The 25,119-nt window shown below is 54.9% G+C and overlaps 1 protein-coding gene across 1 annotated transcript; it reads left to right on the top strand.

Moving 5' to 3' along the window:
- The first annotated feature begins 295 nt into the window (after positions 1–295).
- Positions 296–24,665, top strand: TTLL6 (tubulin tyrosine ligase like 6). The gene is made up of 14 exons (XM_062174991.1): positions 296–510; positions 1,279–1,319; positions 2,041–2,159; positions 2,282–2,412; positions 4,045–4,201; positions 4,913–5,056; positions 5,566–5,651; positions 9,967–10,192; positions 11,366–11,541; positions 12,349–12,537; positions 13,349–13,520; positions 14,375–14,638; positions 23,661–24,036; positions 24,388–24,665. Exons 3-14 carry the CDS (start codon positions 2,139–2,141, stop codon positions 24,663–24,665), a joined length of 2,220 nt encoding a protein of 739 aa, XP_062030975.1. The 5' UTR covers positions 296–510; positions 1,279–1,319; positions 2,041–2,138.
- Positions 24,666–25,119: the final 454 nt, after the last annotated feature.

Raw genomic sequence — 25,119 nt, 5'->3', positions numbered from 1 at the left:
AGGGATGCCACACTCAGCATCCCAGCCTGCTCCTGAAAACCCCAGGAGGGAAAAACCAAGGCCAGGATTGGCTGAGGGAGTCCCCAAGGTCATAGTCAATGGCAAAAGGCAAAATCACCTCCTTCCTGGAGCTTGCAGGAACCATGGAGGTAGGGTGGTGGTTTCTCAACTGCAACCTTTGGCTTGGTCTGGGAACTCTGGTTCACCACACACATGAACGAGGGAGGGGGTCCCCCTACAGGTTGATCCCCGTAACTGCGGCTCCTTCTGCCCTCTCCAGGAGAGCTCGTATTTCCCCAGGGCCTGTGCCCTGGCCGGGGAGATGAGGCGCGGCCTGACTCCTGAAAAGGAGGAACCGACAGATTCTGAACGCAGAGAGGACAATTCCATGGAAGATCCTAAAGAAGTCGTCACCCTGGCTTTTGTGAGAGAGAACGCTGGGGCGAAAAGGGGGCCTCGGAGCGCACAGCAGCAAGGCAGGAAGAAGAAGAAAAAGAAGAAGAAAAAGAGGTGAGGATTGAAAGATGGGGATCCGTGTCGGCAAGAACGGGAGGGGCGGCAGGACAGGGAGCCTTGGTGGGCAGTCAGAGGGCAAAGACAAACCCGGTGCGGACATTGTCAACGCCACATCCCGTTTGGGACGTTCATAATAAGCCACTTCTGGTGATGTGTTCTAGAGAACCAAGTGGTGCCGCGTGCACCCTAGCCCCACGCTTTGTCCCGCTCTTCATTCAGAATGGGTCTGTAAAAACAACAGCGGTGAGACTTCCTGACATAGGTATGAGAAAGATTTCAACACGGAGTGTGCTGCTTTGTCCCGGGCACTCGGGACGCTTCGGATAGTCCAGACCCAGAATGATTTATCCCCATCTGGCTACAGCTTGTCCGCTCAGTTCTTGTTTGCTATTCCACCAGGACTCGCTCCCTCAGGCTGACTGATGCTGGAAGCTTGTCCAGTTCCTAACTCACAGCTGCCCCTAATGGGGGAAGGAGAGGGAGCGATGTCCACTTTCTGTCCCAGATGGGCCATTGGAATACAGGGATTGAGGCAATAATGTTCGTATGAAACTGCAAGCGAAATTCGCTATGAGTGTGCCGTGGAATTTCTACCTCATGGGCAGAGTGATGTGTCCCGAGCCCATATTTTCTCTCCCTCCACCAGCATTTGAATCTGTGACCTCAGGGCATGGGCAGGTGGGGCTTCACACAGCCCCACGGGCACAGGTGCCACGGCAAGAGTGTCTGTCTCTGTCTTGCTTTCCTTGTTCTCTTTTCCAGATGATTGGTGATCAATCTATCCAGCTGCCGGTATGAGAGCGGTGAGCCTCTGTGTTCATGGGATCTGCAGTGGGGATCCAGTGGATTCTCTCGGAGGGCTGGGAAGGCGGGTGCTCTTGGGCGATGGTGAGGATGCAGAGAGCTGGTTCTCCCCGCCCAGTGAACTGTCTGGGGAAGATGGGCATCTCTTCCCAAGACTGCAGCGCTGTGCACTTCAACTTCCCATCAGTCTGATCGCGTGGGCTGAGGATTGAGTCCCAGAGGAGACAAATCTTGCTGTGGTTAGCGGCTATGCTTTAGAGCACAGGCCATGGCTGAACCAGAGTGCAGAGTTGCCGTTGTTGGGTTTGAAGTTCAAATCCGAACACCTGAGGCTGGTCTTGTCCTCAGCAGGGTGACTGCCGACACCTCTCCCTTTCCAGCCCTCGAAGGCGTCTGGGTTGGCACCGGCTCCCAGCTCCTCACGCTAATGGGCGGGGCAAGGAGGATGTGAGGGCAGCTCGTAGCTGTGGCTTTGACATCCATTGTCGAGTCGTTTTGCTGCCCGTTTGCCTCCACTCATTCAGCTTGGCGCTGGCTGATGTTAAGGGTTGGTTTGTATTCCCAGAACCTGCAGGGCTTGGCGTTTGGAAGGAAGCCAGGGGACCCGCTCCTCTCGCTTCAGGTTTTGGTCTGGCAGCTCCTAGACAGGGCCCCTCACACTCCACACTCCTCACCCACCTCCTGCGCTAACAGGCCACCCCCTCTCCCACCTCACTGCAGTGCGCAGGGCTGCGCGGGAGTACGGCCTCCGGGAAGGGGGTGCAAACGAGGACTGGACCCTCTACTGGACGGACTACGCTGTGCCGCTGGAGAGGGTGATGGAAATGAAGAGCTACCAGGTAGCCCCCCTGCTCAGCGGGCTCCCAGGGGGAGCTCACCAGCAGACCCCCACCTCCCCTCCACCTCCCCACCCCCTCCACCCCGAACCGCAGTTCGTGAACTCTGGCTTCCTTCCTGGCAGAAAATTAACCACTTTCCTGGGATGAGCGAAATCTGCCGCAAGGACTTGCTGGCCAGGAATATGAGCCGCATGCTGAAGATGTTCCCTAAAGATTTCCACTTTTTCCCCAAGACCTGGTGCCTCCCTGCTGAGTGAGTGCCACCCCCTCCTCCCCCTTAGTCTGTCTTGGTTACAACTTTCTCTGTCCACAAGGTCTCCCATCTCTCCCCTCCAAGTTCAGGAAGAGAAGGGATACAGGGTGTGTCCAAGGTTGAGAAAACACAAGCTTCTACCTATAAAATTAGATGACAGCTAGGGGCTGGGTGCCCTGGAGCCCATACCTGCAGTTGGGATGCAAGTTTGCTCTGACCCTGAAAGCTGTTGATTTTGAACTTGTTCCAACCATTCAACCGTGCAGTTTCTGAATTTTGAAGGACCACGTGTTGCCCTCAGAGCTGGGCGGTGCTTAGCGCCCAGGTGAGGAGCGGGCAGAAATGATAGAGCAGTCAGCCCTTCCCCTCCCCTGGACTCCTGTTGTCCTTTTCAAAAATGGGCATTGGTTCTTGGTGTGTGCCACCCGGAAGCAGGAGAAATGCGACACGACACGAACACGACTCAGGGTACCGTCTGGCGGTTGAGACAGGTGCAGGGGGTCAGAGAGATCGCACCGGCAGGAGTACACTCCATGGCCAGGGCACCGGCGGTCTCCTGCCCTTCCCTTTCCACCTGGGGCTTCCGGGGCCCCAGCCTCTCCTTACTATGTCTGGAACAACTGTCAGGGCTCAGCAGCAACTTAGAAGGGTGAGTGTTTGCCACTTGGCCAAAGGAGGCTCCAGGTTCACGGTCACTGTGCGACATCGCAGTTCAGTGACTTTTGCAACAGTCACAAAATTCCTTCGAGATAAAACCCAGAACCAGAAGTATGGCAAGACCGAGACACATCGTCTGTTCACTTGGTCCCTCCCGCCTGCCTGCCTTCTGAATATTTTTTCTTCAAAGTACCTTCAAACACGTCACTTGTGCTCCCCTACTCTGGCTCAGTGAGGGGTCTCAGCTGCAACCCCAGAGCCCAGAGCCAGTAAGAGATTGATGGATACGGGGCCACGCTGAGCCCCAGGTCTCCCTTCCGCAAACTCCAGGTCACAGCCACCTCTCTGGGGCACACATCCGCATGTTCCTGCTTTAACCAGCATATGAAATGGGTTTCCTCGTCCACACGAAGTCAAGGCTTAGAGAAGTCAGGTCCCGGCAAAGCATTTCACAGCTGTGAGGTGGTGTTGCCCGGGTTTAAGTCTGGCCCTGAACTCCAAAACCCACACTCTCCTCTTTGCATATGCTTTGTGGTCTCTCACATCAGCAGACCTCTGGACATGTGTCTGTCAACATATTTCTTCTTTGTCAAGGGCTAGCCTTGGTGCAGGCATTTGGCTTAGGGGGTCAAGACGCCCATGTCCCACAACAGAGTACCTGGGTTTGATACTCAGCTCTGTTTCGGACTCCAGTTTCCTGCTAATGCAGACTCTGGGAGGCAGCGACGATGGCTGGAGCAATGGGGTTCTTACCACCCACGTGGGAGACCTGGGTTGTGCTCCCAGATCCTGGCCCTGGCCCACCTCTTTTAGGCTTTTGGAGGGGTGAACCAGTAGGTGGGAGCTTGCTCTCTCTGTCACTTTCTCTGTCTCTTTGCCTCTCCAATAAATAAATAAATAAGAAAGAAGAGCTAGCCTTCTCTCATCGCTCCCCAGCAGAAGGTTCTCCATCTCATTCCCTCCTTGCTCCGGCAGCTGGGGAGACCTGCAGGCCTACAGCAGGCTGAGGAAGAATAAGACGTTCATCTGTAAGCCGGACTCGGGCTGCCAAGGGCGCGGGATCTTCGTCACGCGGACGGTGAAAGACATCAAGCCGGGGGAGGATATGATCTGCCAGCTCTATATTTCCAAGGTGCTTCCCCATCGCGATGCTTTATCTGCTGCTCACTGCAAGTCAGGCGCTAGCGCCACTGGACCAAAGGTCCAAGGAGGGCAGAGGTGGGGCGGGGGGACACCAGGCTGCCCTCTGCCTTGGACTTTGGCAGACCAAGCCCTTCTGACCAGGGGTGCTGCCATGGACCTGGGCCAGAGTGGCCTCCGCCCTGGCACCCTGATCACTTGATCTGGTCCTTTCATCTGATGGATGAGAGCCAGGAGAGTGCCTTGGGCTTGGTGGGGTGGGGGTGGGGGGAAGCAGCTTCCTTGGGGCAGAAGAGACTGGAGTTCCTCCACGCCTGGCGCTCAGAGGTCACAGTGGGAGGGGCCAGAGCTGCAGGTGTAATATAACCCTGCATGGCCACTCTGTCCTTTCCTCAGAGGGCTTTTTACTATGACTTTGTATAATCTCCAAGATGTCTCTTGGAGTGGGCTCCCTGTGTCATTTGACAGATCGGGAAACCAAAGCACAGTGCGGCTTGGTGACCTCCCCAAGGTTACACATCAGGTCCCTGAGCGCCAGTCTCTTATCCACACCCCTAGCCCCCACCCTACCAAATCCTGGCAAGCTTGTGGGCTCTAACCATAGGCGGTGTCAGCGCTGACCCTGGGGCGGGGGTGGGGCAGTGATTTGCCAGCGGGAGGCTCCCCTCTGTCGCTTGTGTGACTTCGGTTCCCCCCCCCCCAGCCCTTTATCATCGACGGGTTCAAGTTTGACCTGCGCATCTACGTGCTGATAACATCCTGTGACCCTCTCAGGGTTTTTGTGTACAACGAAGGGCTGGCTCGCTTCGCCACCAGCTGCTACTCTCACCCCTGCGCAGAGAACCTGGTGAGCTCGGGAGATGCCGCCTCGCCCCAGCCCCTCAGTGCAACCCAAATCCCTGGGCAAATCCACGTTCTCAAGACTGGTGGGCGTCTTGCCCTCTGCCAGGCTGCGATGGTCCTTTCATTCAGTCCTTCCAGGAGAAGCCCCCAGGGGTGGGGAGAATTTGTCCCCATCCTACAGAGGAGACTAAAACCCACAGGGTGGGGGGACTTGTCCAAGGTCACGCAGACAGGAAGAGGCGAGTCTGGCAGTCATGGCCGGAGCTGCCTGGTGCTATCGCTAGGCCTCAGTTCAGGGGTGCCCAGGGGGAAAGGGCCCTGGGTGAGCCATCCCATAATTCTCTCCACTCTGGCCCCAGGGACTCCGCAGGTTTCCCGCAGGCGGGGCACTGACCAGCCCCAGGAGGGGTTGTAGGAGAGCCCTTCTGACTTCCTGGGTTTGGCCCAAGGGGCCGCGGGCAGGGGAGGGCAAGCACTGGGCCTGGCCCCACACCCTGGTGTCTCTCTCCCCAGGATGACATCTGCATGCATCTGACCAACTATTCCATCAACAAGCACAGTTCCAACTTTATTCAAGACGCGCACTCGGGCAGCAAGAGGTAAGGAAGCAGTTTCACTGCCCTTTCCAGTCCCTGCCAGCCTCAGAGCTGCCCTCTGGCCAGCCCAGACCCTGTCAGCAGCACCATCTTGGGTCACGTGGGCCCAGAAAATAACTGCTTGCCTCTCAATCCAGAAGAGACTCCCCTGCCCCTGGGGCTGTTAATCATTACAAGAAGGCCACGTCGTAAACCCTAGGAGGCTGGGAGGAAGGGAGATAAACAGGACCGGTTACCCCAGCACCACACACACAGCAACACAGACCCTGACTGCACCCGGCCCTTCTCCCTCTTCAGCCCTGCCCCACAGCAGGACTTGCCCGCCCCATGTTCCTGGCCTGTGGCTCCCCTGGGTGTTGCTGCAACAGAGCTAGCTGGCTTTGGATTCCCCAGAAAGCAGGGGAGGGGCGAGAGGACCTCACAGCTTTGCCATTCTTGTCGTGGTCTAGTGGGGTCTGTTTGAGGGTTAGGGAAAATGGGACTGAGGAATACAAATGTGAAGGGGAAAGAGCAAGCATTTCAGGGCGCCTGGGGTGCATTGTTGACCGGGTCTGGTGCTCTGTGTATTTTCTAAAGCGTTTATCTGAGAGAGGGAGAGCGGACGCGCCCATCCACTGGTTCACTCCCCAAATGCCCACAGTGGTCAGGATTGGACCGGGCTGAAGCCAGGAGCCAGGCGCTGAATCCACATCTCCCACCTGGGTGTCAGGAACCCAATCACTTGAGCCGTCACCACCACCTCCTCCCAGGGTGTGGAGTCAGGAGCCAGAGCCAGGGATGCAACCCAGGTGCTCTGATCTGGGGGGCAGGTGTCTCAAGCCGCACCCTAACTGCTGTGCATTTTGTTGTTGCATTTTCATGGCAACAGTAAAGCAAAAGCATTATCATCTTCCCTGAGGGGTGCAGAACTGTGGGGGGGGCATCTCCATTTGATGGATGAGGAAAACCTCGGGGCGGGGGGCTTTGGCTTCTTGAGTGGTGGAGGGGCTCACAGTCTGTGCTGCACCAAGGACCGACGGGCAGGCAATGCTGGCAGTGGGTCTGGCTTCAAGTGTGACGGGCAGATGGCATTCATGATGCTCCCGGTGCAGGATTCCAAAAGGCTCATGGGAAACCCTCAGGTTAAGCCTGCGTGAGGGGTGTGTGTGAAGGCCAGAAGGACGCCAGCTCCACCCCTTTCGCCACCAAGTTCTCCCACCTCCTTCACCCCCCCGCCCCGACCTGGAGTGCGGACCCCACCCTGAGCCCCTGGCATTGGCACGTGCTGAGCTTCTGTGCTCAGGGAGGCCTGGTTCTTGTCCCCGCTGTGACACCTGCCAGCAAGGTCCACCTGGACAGGTTCCATGGGTTCCCCCGGCCTCCATTCCTGGGCAAGATGAGGGCAAGGAGAGGACCCGCCCTGCCCACCTCACAGGGTCCCCGTGAGGCTTGAGTGACCTGGGTGGCCACACAACCCGTGCTGGTGCCCGCTGTCATTTCTGCTGACACTAAGGGCGTGGGATGGAAGGGCCCTCAAATCCCTCCTCTTCCAACAACAGGCTTCAGGCCCCATGGCGGGGGGGGGGGGGGGTGTTGTTGGCGGCCGGACCGAGGCGAGGGTGAGAGACTTCTGGTGGTGTCCTGCTGCCCTCCACAGTCCCCCCCCCACCTCCCCCCTGCTCTTCTCCATCCACCCTCCCTGCTGGAGCGGCTTCTGCTCCCACGGCCTCAGCCCTGCCCTCCCTTGGCTCAGCCCCTCTCCACTGGGCTCCAGGCCCATCTGGCCTCAGTTGCCCTTGGACATCTGTGTCCCTGGTGCCTGCAGCTCAGTCGTTCCCAGCGCGGACGCATCCTCCCCGCCTCTGCCCCTGCCCTCCCCGCCCCACCTGCCCGACTCTGCCGTCTGCCATGCAGGACTGAGAGCTTGGCACTGCCATGCACGTTCCCTCTTGCAGTCGCTCCTCAGGTCCTGCAGGCTCCTCCTGCAAAGGCCCCCACAGCCCTTCCCTTCCACCAGCCAGGCCTCTGCTTCAGACTCAGGCCCCGGGCGGCTGCAGCGGCCTCCCCTACCTGCTCCCTAGCTGCGGGCATTGCAGCTTCACTTCTCCGTACCTCCAGTTTTTCATCTCTAAAATGAGACAATAAAACGTGAGTGCCGGCTGGCCTGCCTCACAGATATGCTGAAGTCTCGCGAGATGCTGTGTACGAAGGGACTGCAGAAGCCATAACCCCCGTGCAAGCAGGCGCTGCTGGTGCCGTGCATCCCATGCACTCATTGCTTCACTCTCAGGGACCGGTGCGGCCCTCCGGTGTCTGAGCATCAAGTTCAAGCTCCTTTGCCCAAGCTACTGTCATTTCCACTATCGTTACTACTACCCTGACAGCCAGCTTAACTTGTTGGGCGCTTGCTGTATAGCCAGCCCTGCTCCAAGCAGTCTGCATACCTCACCCAGCTCAGTCCTCCCAGCAGTCCCAGGAAGGCGCTGTTATTGTCACCCTCGATCTGCATGTTTGGGAACTGAGGTGTGGACAGGCTAAATGGCTTGTTCGAGGTCGCCCAGCTGGGAGGTGGTGGAGCTGGGAGGTGAACCCAGGCTGTCTGAGTCTGTGCCCCTCAGCACAATGCCATGCAGTCCAGCGTGTTCTACCGGGGTGCTTTCTTTGGCCCAGGCCTCCCTGGTTCCCACCTCCCTGCTTTTGCTCAATTCCAACCCAAAAAATGTGGATGTGCATCCTTAGAGGTCTTTCTCCTGTCTCGCTAAGCTGCTGTGCTGCCCGCCGTCGTCGGGTTCCAGGGTCTGGTTCAGCCACATCACCAGCAGTATGGGGAAGACCCGTCTTCTCTTGGACCACAGCCATCACCACCAAATCTCTTCCCAAAGGTCCCCCTCTCAACTGCCCCTCTGGGGACCAGGTTTCCAATATGTGAACTTCTGGGGGGACACGTTTAAGTCTCAGCCCGTCCTAGGTTCCTTAAGCTCCTTGAGGGTTAGAATGCCACCTTGAACTTCAGGGGGTCTCCCCTGCTGCCAGGCAGAGCTCTTCTTCCTCCTCCCACCTTCCCCCACCCCATCTCTTTTCCTCTCTCTGAATTCTTCCCGAACTTTTGAGACCCTCTGCTCCTCACACCTGCCCTGCAGTTGCCCTCCCAGTCCACCCCAGGCTCCAGGGGAGGACCGCCCCAGTCACACTGAAGGAGGAGACGGAAAAGCTGAAACCCTGGCAGGACTGGGGGGCAGACACCGGCTCGGCGTCACTGTTCAATGTGCCTGCCTGGTGTTAAATCAGACTGGCTGAGCACAGGCCGTTATGAAGTTACACAATCCAGTCTATTCTCTGCAGCGGGCCCTGACTCACCTAAAGGTCGTGTTATCTTTGGTAACGTCGGTCGTAAGAAGTTGGAGAAGTGTATAGTCTATTCTGGGAAAATTTATTTCCCTATTAGGCAGAGGCAGCGCTCTTTTCCCCACTTGAAAGGCTTGGCTGCAAGCAACAGTGGCAGCAAGAGGAGGTGGCCTCCGTGCGGAGCGGCCTTTGCTGACCTGTCTTGATGTAAATGCGTCTTTAGTTGTCTCGATGCGAGTTCCCTCCCAGATGGTTCTTAGACTTCCCACGACACCAGTTTCTTGGTGAACCCTCTGTGCAGGAAGCTTTGCACGCACAGCAGGCCCCCTCACAGATGCTCGCCAGCTGGCCAAACTGCTGCCTCCCGTCTGACCCTCTGCACGGGGTCGGGTAAGCTTTGGGGGCTGCCTGGGTGAGCCACGTCTCTTGTCTTCTTCAGACTCAGTCTCCTCTCTGCCCTTCACTCCCCTACACCTCCTCTGTGTGCCTGCAGGAGGCGCCATCTCAGCTTTCCGTTCTAAAATTGGGATGGTCCAGTTTGCCTGGGACCGTTGGTGACCCTATCTATGGACGTGTCCTGGGGCCGCCTGCTCCCTGTGGGCAGCCTGCAAACAAGATTTCCGTGTCTTTGACGACCCCGAAGTCCCCTCAATGGCTGAGGAGGGACTCGGGGGTCAGAGTGCTTAGAAGGCTCCCCAGGTGCTTCTGCCAACACCAAAAGCTGAGAAACCATTGCCATGGTTCCTCCCCATGAGCCCTCCCCCAGCCCGCAGATGTTTGTGGGTCCTAGCGGAAGTGCCCGGGCCCTGTCTGCGCCCACCGCAGGCCTACAGGGGGCAGCCCTGTGAGGCCTGCAGGCCTCCTCAGCACCCACACAGCCCCGTGCGCGTTGCCCTCGCTCCTGCTCTTCTCTAGAAGTTTCTGGTTCCCAGTGCCGTGGCCTTGGCTGACACGGGCCGGCTGCCCCGTCTCATGGCCTGTGACTCCCTCCCAGGAAGCTCTCCACCTTCAACGAGTACATGGAGAGCCGCGGCCACGACCTGAAGCAGATCTGGGAGGACATCGAGGACATGATCATCAAGACCATCATCTCCGCCCACCCCATCATCAAGCACAACTACCACACCTGCTTCCCCAACCACACACTCAACAGCGCCTGCTTTGAAATCCTGGGCTTCGACGTCCTCTTGGACCACAAACTCAAGCCCTGGCTGCTGGAGGTAGGGAGATTTGCCCGAGGTTGGCCCCTGCGGCTGCGGACTCCGCCCCCTGGGCTCACCTGGCCTGTCGGAATCAACTTCCGGAGCCGTTTCTGCCTCCCGCGTTTGCTGCCTGGGGCTTCTCGCCTAGCTGAGAAGTGGCCACCAGAGGGGGGTAGATGGCTGGGAATTGGAGAATTCCTCGTGCCTTCTGGAGGTCTAGAGAGGGAAGCGCCGATCCTGGGCACCCAGCGACTGTAAGGACGGCACTCCTTTTTGTAACACAGTCATCTCCCACAAAGCGGGTGTTTTTGCTCAAAGCTGGGTTGACACTGCCCAGTATCAGGTGGGAGCTGCCATGCCTGGCTTGCAGGGGCCTGGACTACCCACGTCCAAGGTCCAGCAGGATTTGCTTCCGTGGAAATGGGTGAGGGAGCTGCCTCCTGTCTTCCCCCATGCGGGGGTAGGGGGAGTAGGGGCTGCCTCTCTTCCGGGTTGGGGTGGGGCTCAGGAGCGTTCAAGTGGCCACCGCCTTGAAGAGCGAGGGGTACAAGGTGAGATCCGAAGTGCTCGTGGCAGAGCCATAGAGTCGGACTCTGGAGTGGATAGCCCAGAACTGTACATGAACTTCCTGTGGCCCACCCCGTGCTCCTGTGGCTGGTGGGAAGGGGGAGATGGCTGTTGAGAGTGCATCTCTGAAGAGCAGAAGGAGCCACCAGGAGTGAGCCTTTGGAAACTACTAGAAATCAGCAAATTGTCCCTGAGTGATAGGGACTTTTCTGGGGGCAGGAATGGGTCCTCTGCCTTCCCCCACCTGATGCCCCTCAACCCTGGCCAGGAGGCAGCACGCGTCAGTCGCTCCTTTCTGCTCTCTGCCTGCAAGCCCACCCTGCCCCGTGCTGCTCTGTGGAAGGCACGGTGCACCTGGGAGACCACACATGCCCTGCATGGGGGCAAACCAAGTAGTGGTCTGCCCAGGAAGAAAGGACTGGGGGGGAGGGGGACAGGTTAGACCAGAGCCGGTGCTCTGGTCCAGACCCTCGCTCGCCGCCTGCCTGCTCTCCCCAGCCCCCAGACACGAGCCAGGCCCCGAGGTGGGCTTTGATAGGAGTGTGGAGGTGGCGACTTGGCCTCCCCCACTGCATCTGCTGCGGACCGCCCTGGCTGTGCCCAGCTGCCGTCTCGCTCTCACAGGTCAACCACTCTCCGAGCTTCTCCACCGACTCGAGGCTGGACAGAGACGTGAAGGACAGTCTGCTGTACGACACCCTGGTCCTGATCAACCTGGGAAGCTGCGACAAAAAGAGAGTGCTGGAGGAGGAGAGGCTGCGGGGCCGCTTCCTGCAGCAGTGCCGCTCGCGGGAGAGCAGGTGCAGCCGCACGGCCGGGCCCGCGCTGCCCTGCTCCCGGCGGCACCAGGCTGTAGGCAGCCTGCTGTCTCGTGGGCGGGCACCGTCTCCCCTGAAAGGAGAGCAGGAGGCAGGTGGGATGGGGTGCCATGTGGTCTCGGTCTCGAAGCCCAGGTGACTTCCTGAAAGGGAACTGACTTGCAAAAAGTCACCTTGCTGGTAAGTGCAGGCCTGGATCCGGAGCCCATGGTTCTGCTGCCTAGGGGGCCAGCACACCTCTGTGCCTCCAAGGTCCGTGAGAAGGAGCAGCCATCACGCCAAGGGCCTCCTCTCAACCAGACCCCCCGCCTGTGTCCTCGCCACTTAGGGGCTTGTCATTCCCCCTCCCTCTGTGACCTCTGCCTCTCCTGGGGGCTGCGAGAAGAACGGGACCGTTGCAGCTTGTGGAAGCTCCTGCAGCTCACCCAAGGAGCCCCAAACAGCAAAACACAAGCTGCCGCTCTCCGGAGCCAGGCAGCAAGGGCAGGGAGGGGAAGGCGGCAGCACTCTGCCTCCTGGGCGAAGCCGGGGCGCATGCGAGCTTTATTTCTGTGAGATTATCTGGTGGGTGTCAGAGTCTCCTACCCAGCTCCTCGCACAGGGACACTGGCTGTCCCTGGAGGGCTGGTTCTCCCCTCCAGAAGACGCTTTCCCTTAGCAGATACTCATTGGCCACTGTCATGGGCAAGGCCACCATCTGGCCGGAGGTGACATCATCCAGCCTGGACGTTGTCCCTCCCACAAACAGAAACCCACTGACCTGCCATCCTGTGTTCTGCTTCCCACCAGGATGGAGGAGGCCCAAGGCTTCCAGGCTATGTGGTTAGCAAAAACCGAGAAATACGAGAAGGAAAACCACGGCGGGTTCCGGCTGATTTACCCCAGTCTGAATTCCGAGAAGTACGAGAAGTTTTTCCAGGACAACAGCTCGCTCTTCCAGAACACGGCCGCTTCCAGGGCCCGGGAGGTGTACGCCCGGTAGGAAGGCTCCCCGGGGGAGGTGGGTGGGGTGCTGTGGCCACTGTGCCAGACTGCCGGGAACACCTCTGAGCATCAGTCCCCAGCTGGGAGAACGATTGCTCTGACCCAGCAAAGTGCAAGAGTTAGGGAGATGCCCCGAGCTGGGGGCATTAAATGAGTAAGTGGGGGTCTGTTTCCAGGAACACACCCCTGGGACAGGCACCCCCGCCTCCCTCCTGGGTGCCCATGGAAGGATGCAGGTAGAACATCTAAGAGCTGGAAGGGACTCATCCCGCTGAGTCCGGATCCCACCCACGTCCCCTTGAGCCTGGTTCCCATCCATCACCATGGTTTATGGGAGGGCAAGTCAGAACAGAGAAGGGGTCATGATGATGACAGGAGAGGGACTCTTGAGACCGAGTTATTTCCCCTCGATTATTCCACCTCTTGTCCACTTCTGGGATCCACTGGCCAGGGATCCCCTGCAGAGGAGGTGGTCCCAAGTGGGAGCCTCTGGCATTCGCCTTCTTCCCAGACCAACTTCCTGTACCTGCCGCGGATGCGCACTGCCCTACTAGGGACTGGGGAGCAACGAGGGCCGCTGCGCACCTCTGCTTGGATGCTGGTCCCCACACGAGGCGTGGTTAGAGGGGTGACCGTCCTCCCTGCCCTGCTCCTCGGCCTCCAGTCCCCAGTGCAGACGCGGGGGGGTTGAGAGGGAGGAGTCCTCTGCCCCCCCAGTCTGTCTCCTGCATCCTTCCAGGGCAGCACCTGTCTTCACAGCTGGTTTCTTACCCCAGGGGCCACTCTTTCTTCCTCAACCCGGCAGGCAGCTGATCCAGGAGCTGAGACTTAAACAGGAGAGCAAATCCCTTCAAAGGAAAGAGAAGGCCGAGAGGCAGGGGGAGTCGGCGGGTGAGCGAGTCAGAGGCAAGAGCACCAGGATGTGGCGGCAGACACAGCCCCAGAAGTACAAGGTCACCACCTGTGCCTCCAAACAAGTAAACCCAGATGGGAGGGGAACGCACACCAGCACCCTGCCCCTGCTGGGGCCGGTCCATCGGGGGGTGCTGCGGAGACCGCTACTCCGAGCCCAGACACACTGAGGGGCTGCACGGAGGGCTGGGCCACGGACAGGGAGCCCCGAGGGCACCAGGGCACAGCAGCCCACAGAGAGGGGGCTCTCGCTGCCCCGTCCTTCTCACCCTCCAGTAGGAGTACCAGCCCCAGGCTGTGCTGGGAGCCTGAGTGCCATCCCTGTTTATGGACTAGGCTCCAGGACAAATGCCGTGGTGGGAATGCCCCCCTCCCACAGGCCCCTCGCAAGAGCTTCTGCATGATAGGCCTCTCAGAACATCACCGGGGGATGCCTAGCCACGGCTAAGTCCTGCACCTGCTCTCTGTGCAAAGTGTGCAGGACCACTGTTCAGGCGTCCTGTGATCAAAGTCTTCCACTTCCCCCTTCTCTGGCCAGCACTCTCTCCTGGCTCAGTGGAAAAATTCCAGACTTGTGAATCCATGTTCTTTACCTCCAAGACTCACAGGAAGGGATGGGATTAGAGCAACTTTCTATTTTTTTTTTTTAAACTTGGTTAGGGTCATGGACCCTTTAAGCATAGGATAAAATCTATGCAATCTCTTGTTATAAAGTATGCAATGCACAGTTTTAAAGCTGCAGTTTCAAGTGGCTTGAAGCTGTCCATGACGGAACCCCAGGTTTGCAGCCCCAGGGTGGACTTGGAGACCTACTGTGTCCCTTCCCCCTCTCCCATGCACCTACCCCGGGTGCACGTGAATCCGGAAGTGGACAGAGCTGGGTCCCCATGGGCTGTGTGTTTGATTCCCTCCTTCCCAGCCCTTCCAGCCATTGTCACTAGTGTCCTGCATCCCAGACTTGCTCTTGAGTGTCAGAGATTTAAAGAAAAGCGAGCCAGACGGCAGCTCCCACCCGAAGGCTTCCAGGAGGAAAGCTGGCCCTGCACCTACACGGCACTACAGCTCCATACCTGACCTGAGGAATTCAAGTCTCAGCTGCTCGGGGCTGCAGCTCCATAAACCCAGCTCCAGAACCAAGAAGGCCAAGTCTACCTCTGCTGTGTGCATTTTCCCTGGCGCTGGAGTAAGTAGAGGCCCAGGCTCCAGGAGGGGATGGTAAGGGTCTTGGTTTCTGGCCCCTTCTGTGGCCCTTTGAGTAAGGCCCTGTAGCTCCCATGTGTGGTGCCCAAGTTATGGAATGGTTTTCCTGCCAGGAGGTCAGGTCTGGGACAGTCTCCCCCCTTCCCCAAAAGGGTGAGAGGTCTCCCATCTGCTTCTTCATCCCCCAGATGCTGGCAACAGCTGGGTCTGAAGCCATGGACCAGACTGAAGCCATGGATCAGGTCCCAAAGCTAGGAACTCCAGTATGGGATGCGGGCATCCTCAGCAGTGCCAAGTGCTCATCCCCGGGACCGCTCTAGAAAGGCCATCGTATGTAGCCCCTCTCCTTAGGCAGGTCACCCCTGCAGTGCTTCCCCAGGGCTGCTGGTGCCACCAACCCGGTGACTTCAGACAATACAATTTACTGCCTCCCAGTTGAGGCTGGAAGCTGAAGGGGGTGTTAGCAGGGCTACCATCCATCTGAAGCTTCCAGAGGGAGGATCCTTCCTTGGCTTTTGCTGGGTTCTCATGGCTGCTGGCATCCCTTGGGGTTCCTTGGTCTGTATCAATGTAACCCCAGACTCTACTTCTGTTGTAACATGGACTCAGCCATTTGGAGAGCGAAACAGAGGATCTCTCTCTCCATCTCTCCTTTTGTCTCTCTGCATTTCAGATAAGTAAATCTTTGTTTATTTTTAAAGATTTGTTTTATTTATTTGAAAGGCAGAGTTAGAGAGAGACAGAGATATCTTCCATATGCTGGTTTACTCCCCAAATGGCCACAATGGCCAAGGCTTGGTCAAGCCCACATTAGCAATGAAGCAGCCGGGACTCAAAGCAGCACTCCTATGGGATACTGGCATTGTAGGCAATAGCTGAACCCACTGTGCCATAATGCCAGCCCTGGGTAACTGGTATTTTTAAAAGAATAGAATGAAACAGAACATAAACTATCAAGTGAGCCACCATTTCTTGTATGGTAACCATTGTTTTAGAAAGTTTCTTTTTTTTAAAGATTTATTTATTGATTTGAAAGGCAGAATAACAGAGAAGCAGAGAGAGAGATATTCCATCTACTGGTTCACTCCCCAAATGGCTGTAACGGCCACAGCAGAGAGATGGATAGGAAGTGGAACACCTGGCACTCGAACCAGTGGCATAGGGGATGCTGGCACTGCAGGCAGCAACTTCATCCACCACGCCACAGTGCCAGTCCCTGGAAACCTTCTTCCTGTTGTGTGTGTATGTTATGATGGGTTGTGAAGCACAGTGGCTTTCCTAGCATGGTGTATGGTTAAAAGCTTTGAAAAACATGATGCTGTTTTCTGCTGCACTTGAACCTAGGGAACTCTTGAAATTTTTATTAATTAAGGAACCAACTTTAGGCTTTGTTCATTTTTTCTGTGATTTGTTTTCTACTTCATTGATTTCTACTTTATCTTTATTATTTCCTTGTTTCTATTAACTTTAATCACTTTTTATAGCCTCATAAAGTAGAAAATTAGATTATTTATTTTAAATTTCCCTTTATAATATAAGTGCTTAGCACTATAAATTTCCCTGTAAACAGTAGTTGATTTGGGGGCCGGTACTATGGCATATCAGATAAAGCCTGCAGTACCAGCATCCCATATGGACTCCAGTTCGAATCCCAGCTGCTCCAGCTCATTCCTATGGTCTGGGAAAGCTATGGAAGATGGCACAAGTCCTTGGGTCTCTGTACCCAAGTGGAAGACCTGGAAAAAGATCCTGGCTCCTGGCTTCGGATTGGCACAATTCCGGCTATCGTGGCCATGTGGAAAGTGAACCTGTGGATAGAAGATCTCTCTCTTTCTGCCTCTGCCTCTCTGTAACTATGCCTTTCAAATAAATAAATCAGTCTTTAAAAAAAAAGTTGATTTGCAGGCCACAAGTTTTCATACATTACACTTTCACTTCTCATTTGGTTTGAAATACTGTATTTCCCCAGAGCTTTCATCTTTGACCCATGCCTTATCTAGAAGTGTATTGTTTTTTGTTTGTTTGTTTGACAGGCAGAGTAGATAGTGAGAGAGAGACAGAGAGAAAGGTCTTCCTTTTCACACTCCAATGGCCGCCGCGGCTGGCGCATCTCGCTGATCCGAAGGCAGGAGCCAGGTGCTTCTCCCGGTCTCTCAGGCGGGTGCAGGGCCCAAGGACTTGGGCCATCCTCCACTGCCTTCCCGGGCCATAGCAGAGAGCTGGCCTGGAAGAGGGGCAACCGGGACAGAATCCGGTGCCCCGACCGGGACTAGAACCTGGTGTGCTGGCGCCGCAGGCAGAGGATTAGCCTATTGAGCCGTGGCGCCGGCCTAGAAGTGTATTGTTTAACTTTTGAATATTTGGGAATTTTCTAGATATCTTCCTGTTGTGTTTCTTATTTAATTCCTTTGCGGTTAGTGCGCATGCTTTGCAAAATTGTGGTCTTTTGCAACTTTATCAGGACTTGTTTTATGGCCCTGCAAGTGTTTTATCTTGGTAAATGTTCCACGGGTAAATGAAAAGAATGTGTATTCTACTGTGATTGGGTGATTAGTCTCTCTTGAGACAAACAAGGCTGTGCTTTCCTTTTTTTTTTTAAATTTTTATTTATTTATTTTTGTTTGAAAGGCAGACAGTGACAGAGATCTTCTCTCCACTGGTTCACTCCCCAGATGCCCACAAGACCCAGGGATAGGCCAGTGGAAGCCAGTAGAGTTCAGGCTGTGTCTCCCACATGGGGGGCAGGAGTCCGGGTAGCTGAGCCATCACCTGCTGCCTCATAGGGTGTGCGTTAGCAGGAGAAGCTGGAATCAGAAGGGGAGCTGGGCCCAAGTCCCAGGCACTCTGATGTGGGCTGTGAGCTTCGTCTTAGCCACCAGATGTGCCAGACATCCTCCCCATCCTCTGTCTTTTTTTTTTTTTTTAAAGATTTTATTTATTTATTTGAGAGGTAGAGTTACAGACAGTGAGAGGGAGAGACAGAAAGGTCTTCCTTCCGTTGGTTCACTCCCCAAATGGCTACAACGGCTGGAGCTGCACCAATCCGAAGTCAGGAGGCAGGAGCTTCTTCCGGGTCTCCCACGGCGGGGTGCAGGGGCCCAAGCACTTGGGCCATCTTCTACTGCTTTCCCAGGCCACAGCAGAGAGCTGGACTGGAAGAGGAGCAGCCAGGACTAGAACCGGCACCCATATGGATGCAGGTGCCGCAGGCAGAGGATTAACCTGCGCCATGGTGCTGGCCCCCCTCTGCCTTTTAATTGGAGTGTTTACTACATTTTCATTTCACATCATCATTAATATGAACTAAAGGCTGAAATTTTTTTTTTTTTTTTTGACAGGCAGAGTGGACAGTGAGAGAGAGAGAGACAGAGAGAAAGGTCTTCCTTTGCCGTTGGTTCACCCTCTAATGGCCGCCGCGGTAGCGCGCTGCGGCCAGCGCACCGCGCTGTTCCGATGGCAGGAGCCAGGTGCTTCTCCTGGTCTCCCATGGGGTGCAGGACCCAAGCACTTGGGCCATCCTCCACTGCACTCCCTGGCCACAGCAGAGAGCTGGCCTGGAAGAGGGGCAACCGGGACAGGACCGGTGCCCCGACCGGGACTAGAACCCGGTGTGCCGGCGCCGCAAGGCGGAGGATTAGCCTGTTGAGCCACGGCGCCGGCCTAAAGGCTGAAATTTTGTTTTTGTTTTCAAGTCATCTGTTTTTTTTTTTTTTTTTTTATGTTTATTTATTTGAAAGGCAGAGCCACAGAGAGAAAGGGAGAGACAAAAGGAGATCCTCCATCCTGTTTAACTCCCCAGATGGCCGCAACAGCTCAAGCTGGGCCAGGCCAAAGCCAGGAGCTCCATTCTGGTCTCCTAAATGGGTGGCAGGGGCCCAAGCACCTGGGCCATCCCCCACTGCCCTTCCAGAGGCTCTAGCAGGGAGCTGGATCAGAAGTGGAACGGGAGGGCCAGAGCTGTGGCGCAGTGGCTTAAGCCTCTGCCCGTGGCACCAGAATCCTATAAAGGTGCTGGTTTGTGCCCTAGCTGCTCTTCTTCCGATCCAGCTCTCTGCTATGGCCTGGGAAAGCAGTAGAAGATAGCCCAAGTGCTTGGGCCCCTGCACCCACATGGAAGACCTGTAAGAAACTCCTGGCTCCTGGCCTCAGATCAGCCCAGCTCCGACATTCCTTTTCCTGCCTTCTTTTGGGTGAATTGAAAAATTGAATACTTGTTGGTCTTAATTCCTCTATTGCCTTTTTAGTGGTAATTCTAGAGCTTTCAATATTCATCTTCTGCTTATCAGAATTTATGTAGAGTAAATGTATTTTATTTTATTTTTTTTAATTTTTGACAGGCAGAGTGGACAGTGAGAGAGAGAGAGACAGAGAGAAAGGTCTTCCTTTGCCGTTGGTTCACCTTCCAATGGCCGCCGCGGCTGGCTCGCTGCAGCTGGCGCATCACGCTGATCCGAAGGCAGGAGCCAGGTGCTTCCTCCTGGTCTCCCACATGGGTGCAGGGCCCAAGGACTTGGGCCATCCTCCACTGCACTCCCGGGCCATAGCAGAGAGCTGGCCTGGAAGAGGGGCAACCGGGACAGAATCCGGTGCCCCGACCGGGACTAGAACCCGGTGTGCCGGCGCTGCAAGGCGGAGGATTAGCCTGTTGAGCCATGGCGCCGGCCGAGTAAATGTATTTTAAATATAAGAAGCCTACTCCCTCTTTTGTGCTCACATATATTAGAAATCTAACAATTCAATGTTATAAATGTTACTTTAAACAATTATAATATTTAAAAGAATTAAGATTAGTAATATTTTAAAAGTTAAGCAAAGGGTAAATATTTTAAGTTAAATTTTAATCTGAAAATCTCTCTTTAGTATTTATTGTAATACACATCTATCTGGTAGTCATAAATTTTCTGGTTTTGTTGATCTAAAATGTCTTTAGTCTTAATTTTAAAAAAATTTATTTATTTATTTGAAAGGCGCAGAGGCAGAGAGAGAGAGAGGGAGAGGTCTTCCATCCGCTGGTTCACTCCCCAGATAGCTGCAACAGCCGGAGCTGCGCTGATCCGAAGCCAGGAGCCAGGAGCTTCTTCCAGGTCTCCCACACGGATGCAGGGTCCCAAGGACTTGGACCATCTTCTACTGCTTTCCCAGGCCATAGCAGAGAACTGGATTGGAAAAGAAGCAGCTGGGACTTGAACCAGCACCCATATGGGATGCCAGCCCTGCAGGCGGTGGCTTTACCCGCTACACCACAGCGCCGGCCCCTAGCCTTAATTTTTAAAGATACTTTTGTGGGACCTAGAATTTTGGGTTGACCTTTTTTTTTTTTTTTTTTTTTCATTTCAGCACATTAAAAATGTTGTTCTATTACCTTTTTTTTTTTTTTTTTTTTTTAAGATTTACTCATTTATTTGAAAGGCAGAGTTACAGAGAGAGAAGGGGAGAGACAGAGAGAGAGAGAGAGATCTTCCAACTGCTGGCTTACTCCCCAAGATGGCCAAAACACCAGAGCTGGGCCAATCCAAAGCCAGGATCCAGGAGGTTTTTCCAGGTCTCCTGCGTGGGTGCAGGGACCCAAGCACTTGTGCCATCTCACACTGCTTTCTCAGGCCATAACAGGGAGCTGGATCAGAAATGGAGCAGCTGGGACTCAAACAGGTGCTCATGTTGGGTGCTGTTGCTGCACTTGGCTGCTTTACCCACTACGCCACCCTCCTTTCTTTTTTTTTTTTTTTTAAGATTTATTTATTTAATTGAAAGGCAGTTACAGAAAGGCAGAGGCAGAGAGAGAGGGGTCTTCCATCTGCTGGTTCACTCCCCAAATGACCACAGTGGCCGATCTGAAGCCAGGAACCAGGAGCTTCTTCTGGGTTTCCCACACAGGTGCAGGGGCTCAAGCACTTGGGCCATCTTCCGCTACTTTTCCCCAGGCCATAGCAGAGAGTTGGATCAGAAGTGGAACAGCCGAGACTGGAACCAGTGCCCATATGGGTTGCTGGCATTGCAGGTGGAGGCTTTGCCACAGCACCAGCCCCCTTCCGTTACTTTTTAAAGTGAAAAGTCAACTGTATTTATAACATTGTTCCCTTTATAAAATATGTCATTTTTGTATTGTAGCAATGGCCATGATATGTGTCTGCATGTGATCTTATTTGTATGTGTACCATTTAGCTTTTTTTTTTTTTTAATTTTTGACAGGCAGAGTGGATAGAGAGAGAGAGAGAGAAAGGTCTTCCTTTGCCGTTGGTTCACCCTCCAATGGTTGCCGCGGCTGGCGCACCGCGCTGATCTGAAGGCAGGAGCCAAGTGCTTCTGGTCTCCCATGGGGTACAGGGCCCAAGCACTTGGGCCATCCTCCACTGCCTTCCCGGTCCATAGCAGAGAGCTGGCCTGGAAGAGGGGCAACTGGGACAGAATCTGGCACCCCGACTGGGATTAGAACCCGGGGTGCTGGTGCCACAGGCAGAGGATTAGCCTATTGAGCCATGGTGCTGGCCCAGTATTGCTTGTTTTATAAGTTGATGTCTTTTTACCAAATTTGAGAAGTTTATGGTCATTGTTAAAATATTTTTTCTATTTTTTTCCTTCTCCTTCTGAGATTTCAAGAACATATATACTAAATCACATAATTCCATCTCACAGACTTTTTTTTTTTAAAGATTTATTTATTAATTTGAAAGGCAGAGTTACAGAGAGGCAGAGGTGGGGGGTGTCTTCTATCCACTGGTTCACTCTTCAGATGGCTGCAATGGCAAGAGCTGAGCCAATCTGAAGCCAGGATCTAGGAGCTTCTTCCTGGTCTCCCAGGTGGGTGCGGTGGCCCAAGGACTTCGGCCGTCCTCTGCTGCTTTCCCAGGCCATAGCAAAGAGCTGGACCAGAAGTGGAGCAGCCAGGACTCGAACTGGCACCCATATGGGATGCCAGCACTGTAGGCAGTGGCTTTACCCACTACGCCACAGCGCCAGCCCCTCACAGACTCTTCATTCTTAGGTTCTATCCATTTTTCTTTGACCTTGTCTCTTCTGTTCAGATGGCGCAATTCTTTTGCACTATCTTCAAACTCAGTGACTGTTTTGCTGCCTATCAAACCCATTCAGTACATTTTTCATTTGTTGTTAAACTTTTGAGCCCTGTGGAAGTTTTCCTCAGTTCTTTTTTATAGTTTCTGTTTCCTGGGGCCGGCATTGTGGTGCAGTGGGTTAAGCCACTGCCTGAAATGCTCACGTCCCATATCAGAGTCCTGGTTCCAGTCCCATCTGCTCCGCTGACAATCCAGCTCCCTGTTACTGTGCCTGGGAAAGCAGCAGAAGATGACCCAGGTGCGTGGCCCCTGCCACCCATGTGGGAGACCCAGATGGAGCTGCAGGCTCCTGGCTTCAGCCTGGCCCAGCCCCAGCCATTGCAGCCATCCGGGAAATGAAAGTCTCTCTCTATCTCTTCCTCTCTCTGTCCCTCTGCCTTTCAAATAAATAAAATAAATAAACCTTTAAGAAATGTGTATAGTTTCTGTTTCTCTGCATAGATTCCCAACATTCTGATTTCTCATGTGTGTGTGTGAAGCTGTCACTACAATCCATTTCCAGACCTTTTCATCCCCAAACAGAAACTCCGCACCCATTAACGTAACTTTTTCCATTCTCCCCTCCCAGATCCCCCGGCAACTTCCATTCTAGTTTCTGTCCCATGGATGGAACTCTGGGGGCCTTATATTACGTGGCGTCATACCGCATTTGTCCTTCTGTGTCTGGCTTCCTTCATGGTATAGGCCAGGTCAGAATTTGCTTCCTTTCTAATGCTGAACCACACTCCATCGCACATGCAGACCACACTGGTTTCTCCTTTTGTCTGTCGGCGGGTACCTGGGTTGGCTTTTGTGAGGAATGCCCCTGTGAACGCTGGTGCTCCTGGCTTTCTGAGCGAGTCCGTAGCAGCAGAATTGCTAGGACACAGGGTGTTTGTAATATTACTTTCCCAAGTCTTTCTAGATGGCTCAATCTGCAGAGGGTTCCTGTATTCCTACATGCTCAGCAACACTGGTGGTATCTGGTGTTCTCACCTTTGCAGGAAAATAATACCTATTTTCTGATTTTACTGTTTTTATTATTTTTTATTTGAGAGGCAGACAGACAGACACACACACATGAACACATACCCCTCCCATTTCTTTGTTCAACCATCAAACGCCCAGAGCAGCAGAGCTGGGCCAGGCTAAAGCCAGGAGCCAGAACTCCATGTGGGTCTCGCTTGTGAGTTGTGGGGACTCAACCACTTAGGTCATCACCTCTGGCTCTGGATCTGCACGGCCAGGAATCTGGAGTCAGGAGCCAGGGCTGGGGATCAAAACATGGGGCATTCAGATGTGGGACACAGGTATCTTAACTGCCAGGCTAAATGCCAACTCCCAGTACCTGATTACCAATCTCTGGTATTTACAATCTTTCTCATGTTTAAAGAGCTTTAGAGGAAGCTACAAATTCCCCCACCATCGTCTGCCCTAGTGTGTAACCAACACATGGTCAGGAAACTATTCTCTTTTTTAAAAAATTAATTTATTTGAAAGGCAAAGTTATGGACAGAGAGAGGGAGAGACACACAGAGAGCTCTTCCAACCACTTGTTCGTTCCCTGGATGGCCACAATGGCTGGAGCTAAGCCAATCTGAAGCCAGGAGCCAGGAGCTTCTTCCAGGTCTCCCACATGGGTGCAGGACTGAAACCCTTGAGCCATCTTCTACTGCTTTCCCAGGCCATCAGCAGGGAGCTGGATCAGAAGAAGAGCAGCCGGGACACGAACCGGCACCCATATGGGTGGCTGACGCTGCAGGCAGAGGCTTAGCCCACTACGCCACTGCGCTGGACCCCAGTCAGGAAACTATTGTAACCCAAATCTTTCTGGCTGTTGATGGAGCCAACTTTTAACTGAGCCCTGTGACCATTTCTGTTTGTTTTCATGAAGAACAGTACAGGAAGCCTTTTGCTTTCCACAGTCTCAAATTGGACTCTGTTCTCTCCCAGCCTTTAGCCTCTGTAGAATCCTCCCCAGAATCCACCACCCCAGTCTCGGCCTCCTCAGAGTCTCCGCCAAACCCGACCCCGAGCGCCAGCTCTGAGTGCAGCAGCCCAGAGATGGTCAGGCTGGTCTCCTTTCAAGAATGCAAGCAGCAGAGGATCCCCCGGCCGCCCACCCGGGAGAAGATAACAAAACCTGCTCCGATGACAAAGTGCCACAGCTTCTTGGAGAGCCTGAGCCCAAGCTGGACGTGGCCGAAGAATGACAGGGAGAGATGGTGCCTGATGTCAGAGCTGTTCCCCAGGGGCCGTCAGCCGAGGAGGAAGCGCTCCTTGTGCCTGTCTCACTACAACCCCAAGATGATGCTGGGTGCCCGGTCACGTGAGTGCTGGCGCATACACGGAGGGACCAGGGGTTTAGAGGAGAGAAGAACCAACAGGTCTAGGTCTCATCACAGCCCCTGCCCTCAGGGAGACCCCAGTCAGACAGTGGAGGTGTAGTCTGAGCCCTTAAGGCGTCTCTAGCCTGAATCGGACGAAAAGTTCTTAGCAGCTGATGGGGAAGAGAAAGTCTGGAGGGAGCAGTGGCTGGTGCTGGTTCGGAGAGACCCAGCCGATTTCAGGCCGCTGGGCCCCTGGTGGGAGGTGGCCTCTGCCAGGAATCTGCAGTGTGTGTGTGTGTGGGGGGGTGGTCAGCAGCACACTCTGGTGATGCCGGTGACTGCCTTTCCAGAACACCCCTCCCTGCCTAGGGAGTGCCGCTCCCGCGGCCGCGGCTCTGGCGAGAAGAGGCAGCCACAGCAGCCAGACGTGGACGCCCTCCTCCTCCTGCAGAGCCCTCACCACCACGGGGCGTCACCAAAAGACCTTCTGGTGGTTGCCACTCCAGCTCGACTGGACCCAAGGCCTGGCGGAAGCCGTACGGGTGCTGCGAGGGACCCGTGCACGCCGGATCGGGAAGCATACGGTCACTGCCTGATCTCTGGCCCACAAGGATGCGGCAGGAACTAGGTAGGCCGACCCACGTGTGGCTGGGGCACTCTGCCTCTCGGGAAGTGTTGAGGAATGTGGGAGGATGGGTAGAGTCTTGAAGACACCCAGGGAAGTAGGCAACTCGGATGCATCTCAGTGGAAGTATGAGCCCGTGCCGTGCGTGTTTCTGGTAGGACTCATCCACTCCCACCGCAAGGCACCCTTTGCCTTGCCTTCCTTTTAGGGCTAAACACAGACCACCGTAAATACAGGTCCCAGAAGTAGAACCGTGGTTGATTTTCACATCATTCAAGCTGTGCCTACCTAACTTAGGCAGGGGTCACCTGCCCCAAAGGCCGGCCCTGTTTAGGAACGCACTGAGGGCACACAGCAACAGCACAGGGCAGCCCAAGATGGACTGGAACCAGAGGCTGGAGAAGCTTTGATTCCACAGTGGGGAAGGGCCAAGGACATGGGAAGAAGCCCCCTACGG

This window comes from Lepus europaeus, chromosome 18, assembly GCF_033115175.1.
Source record: "Lepus europaeus isolate LE1 chromosome 18, mLepTim1.pri, whole genome shotgun sequence".
Classification (NCBI taxonomy): domain Eukaryota; kingdom Metazoa; phylum Chordata; class Mammalia; order Lagomorpha; family Leporidae; genus Lepus; species Lepus europaeus.
Note: the sequence above shows the minus strand (reverse complement) of the source record. Positions and strands in the feature narration are given on the sequence as shown.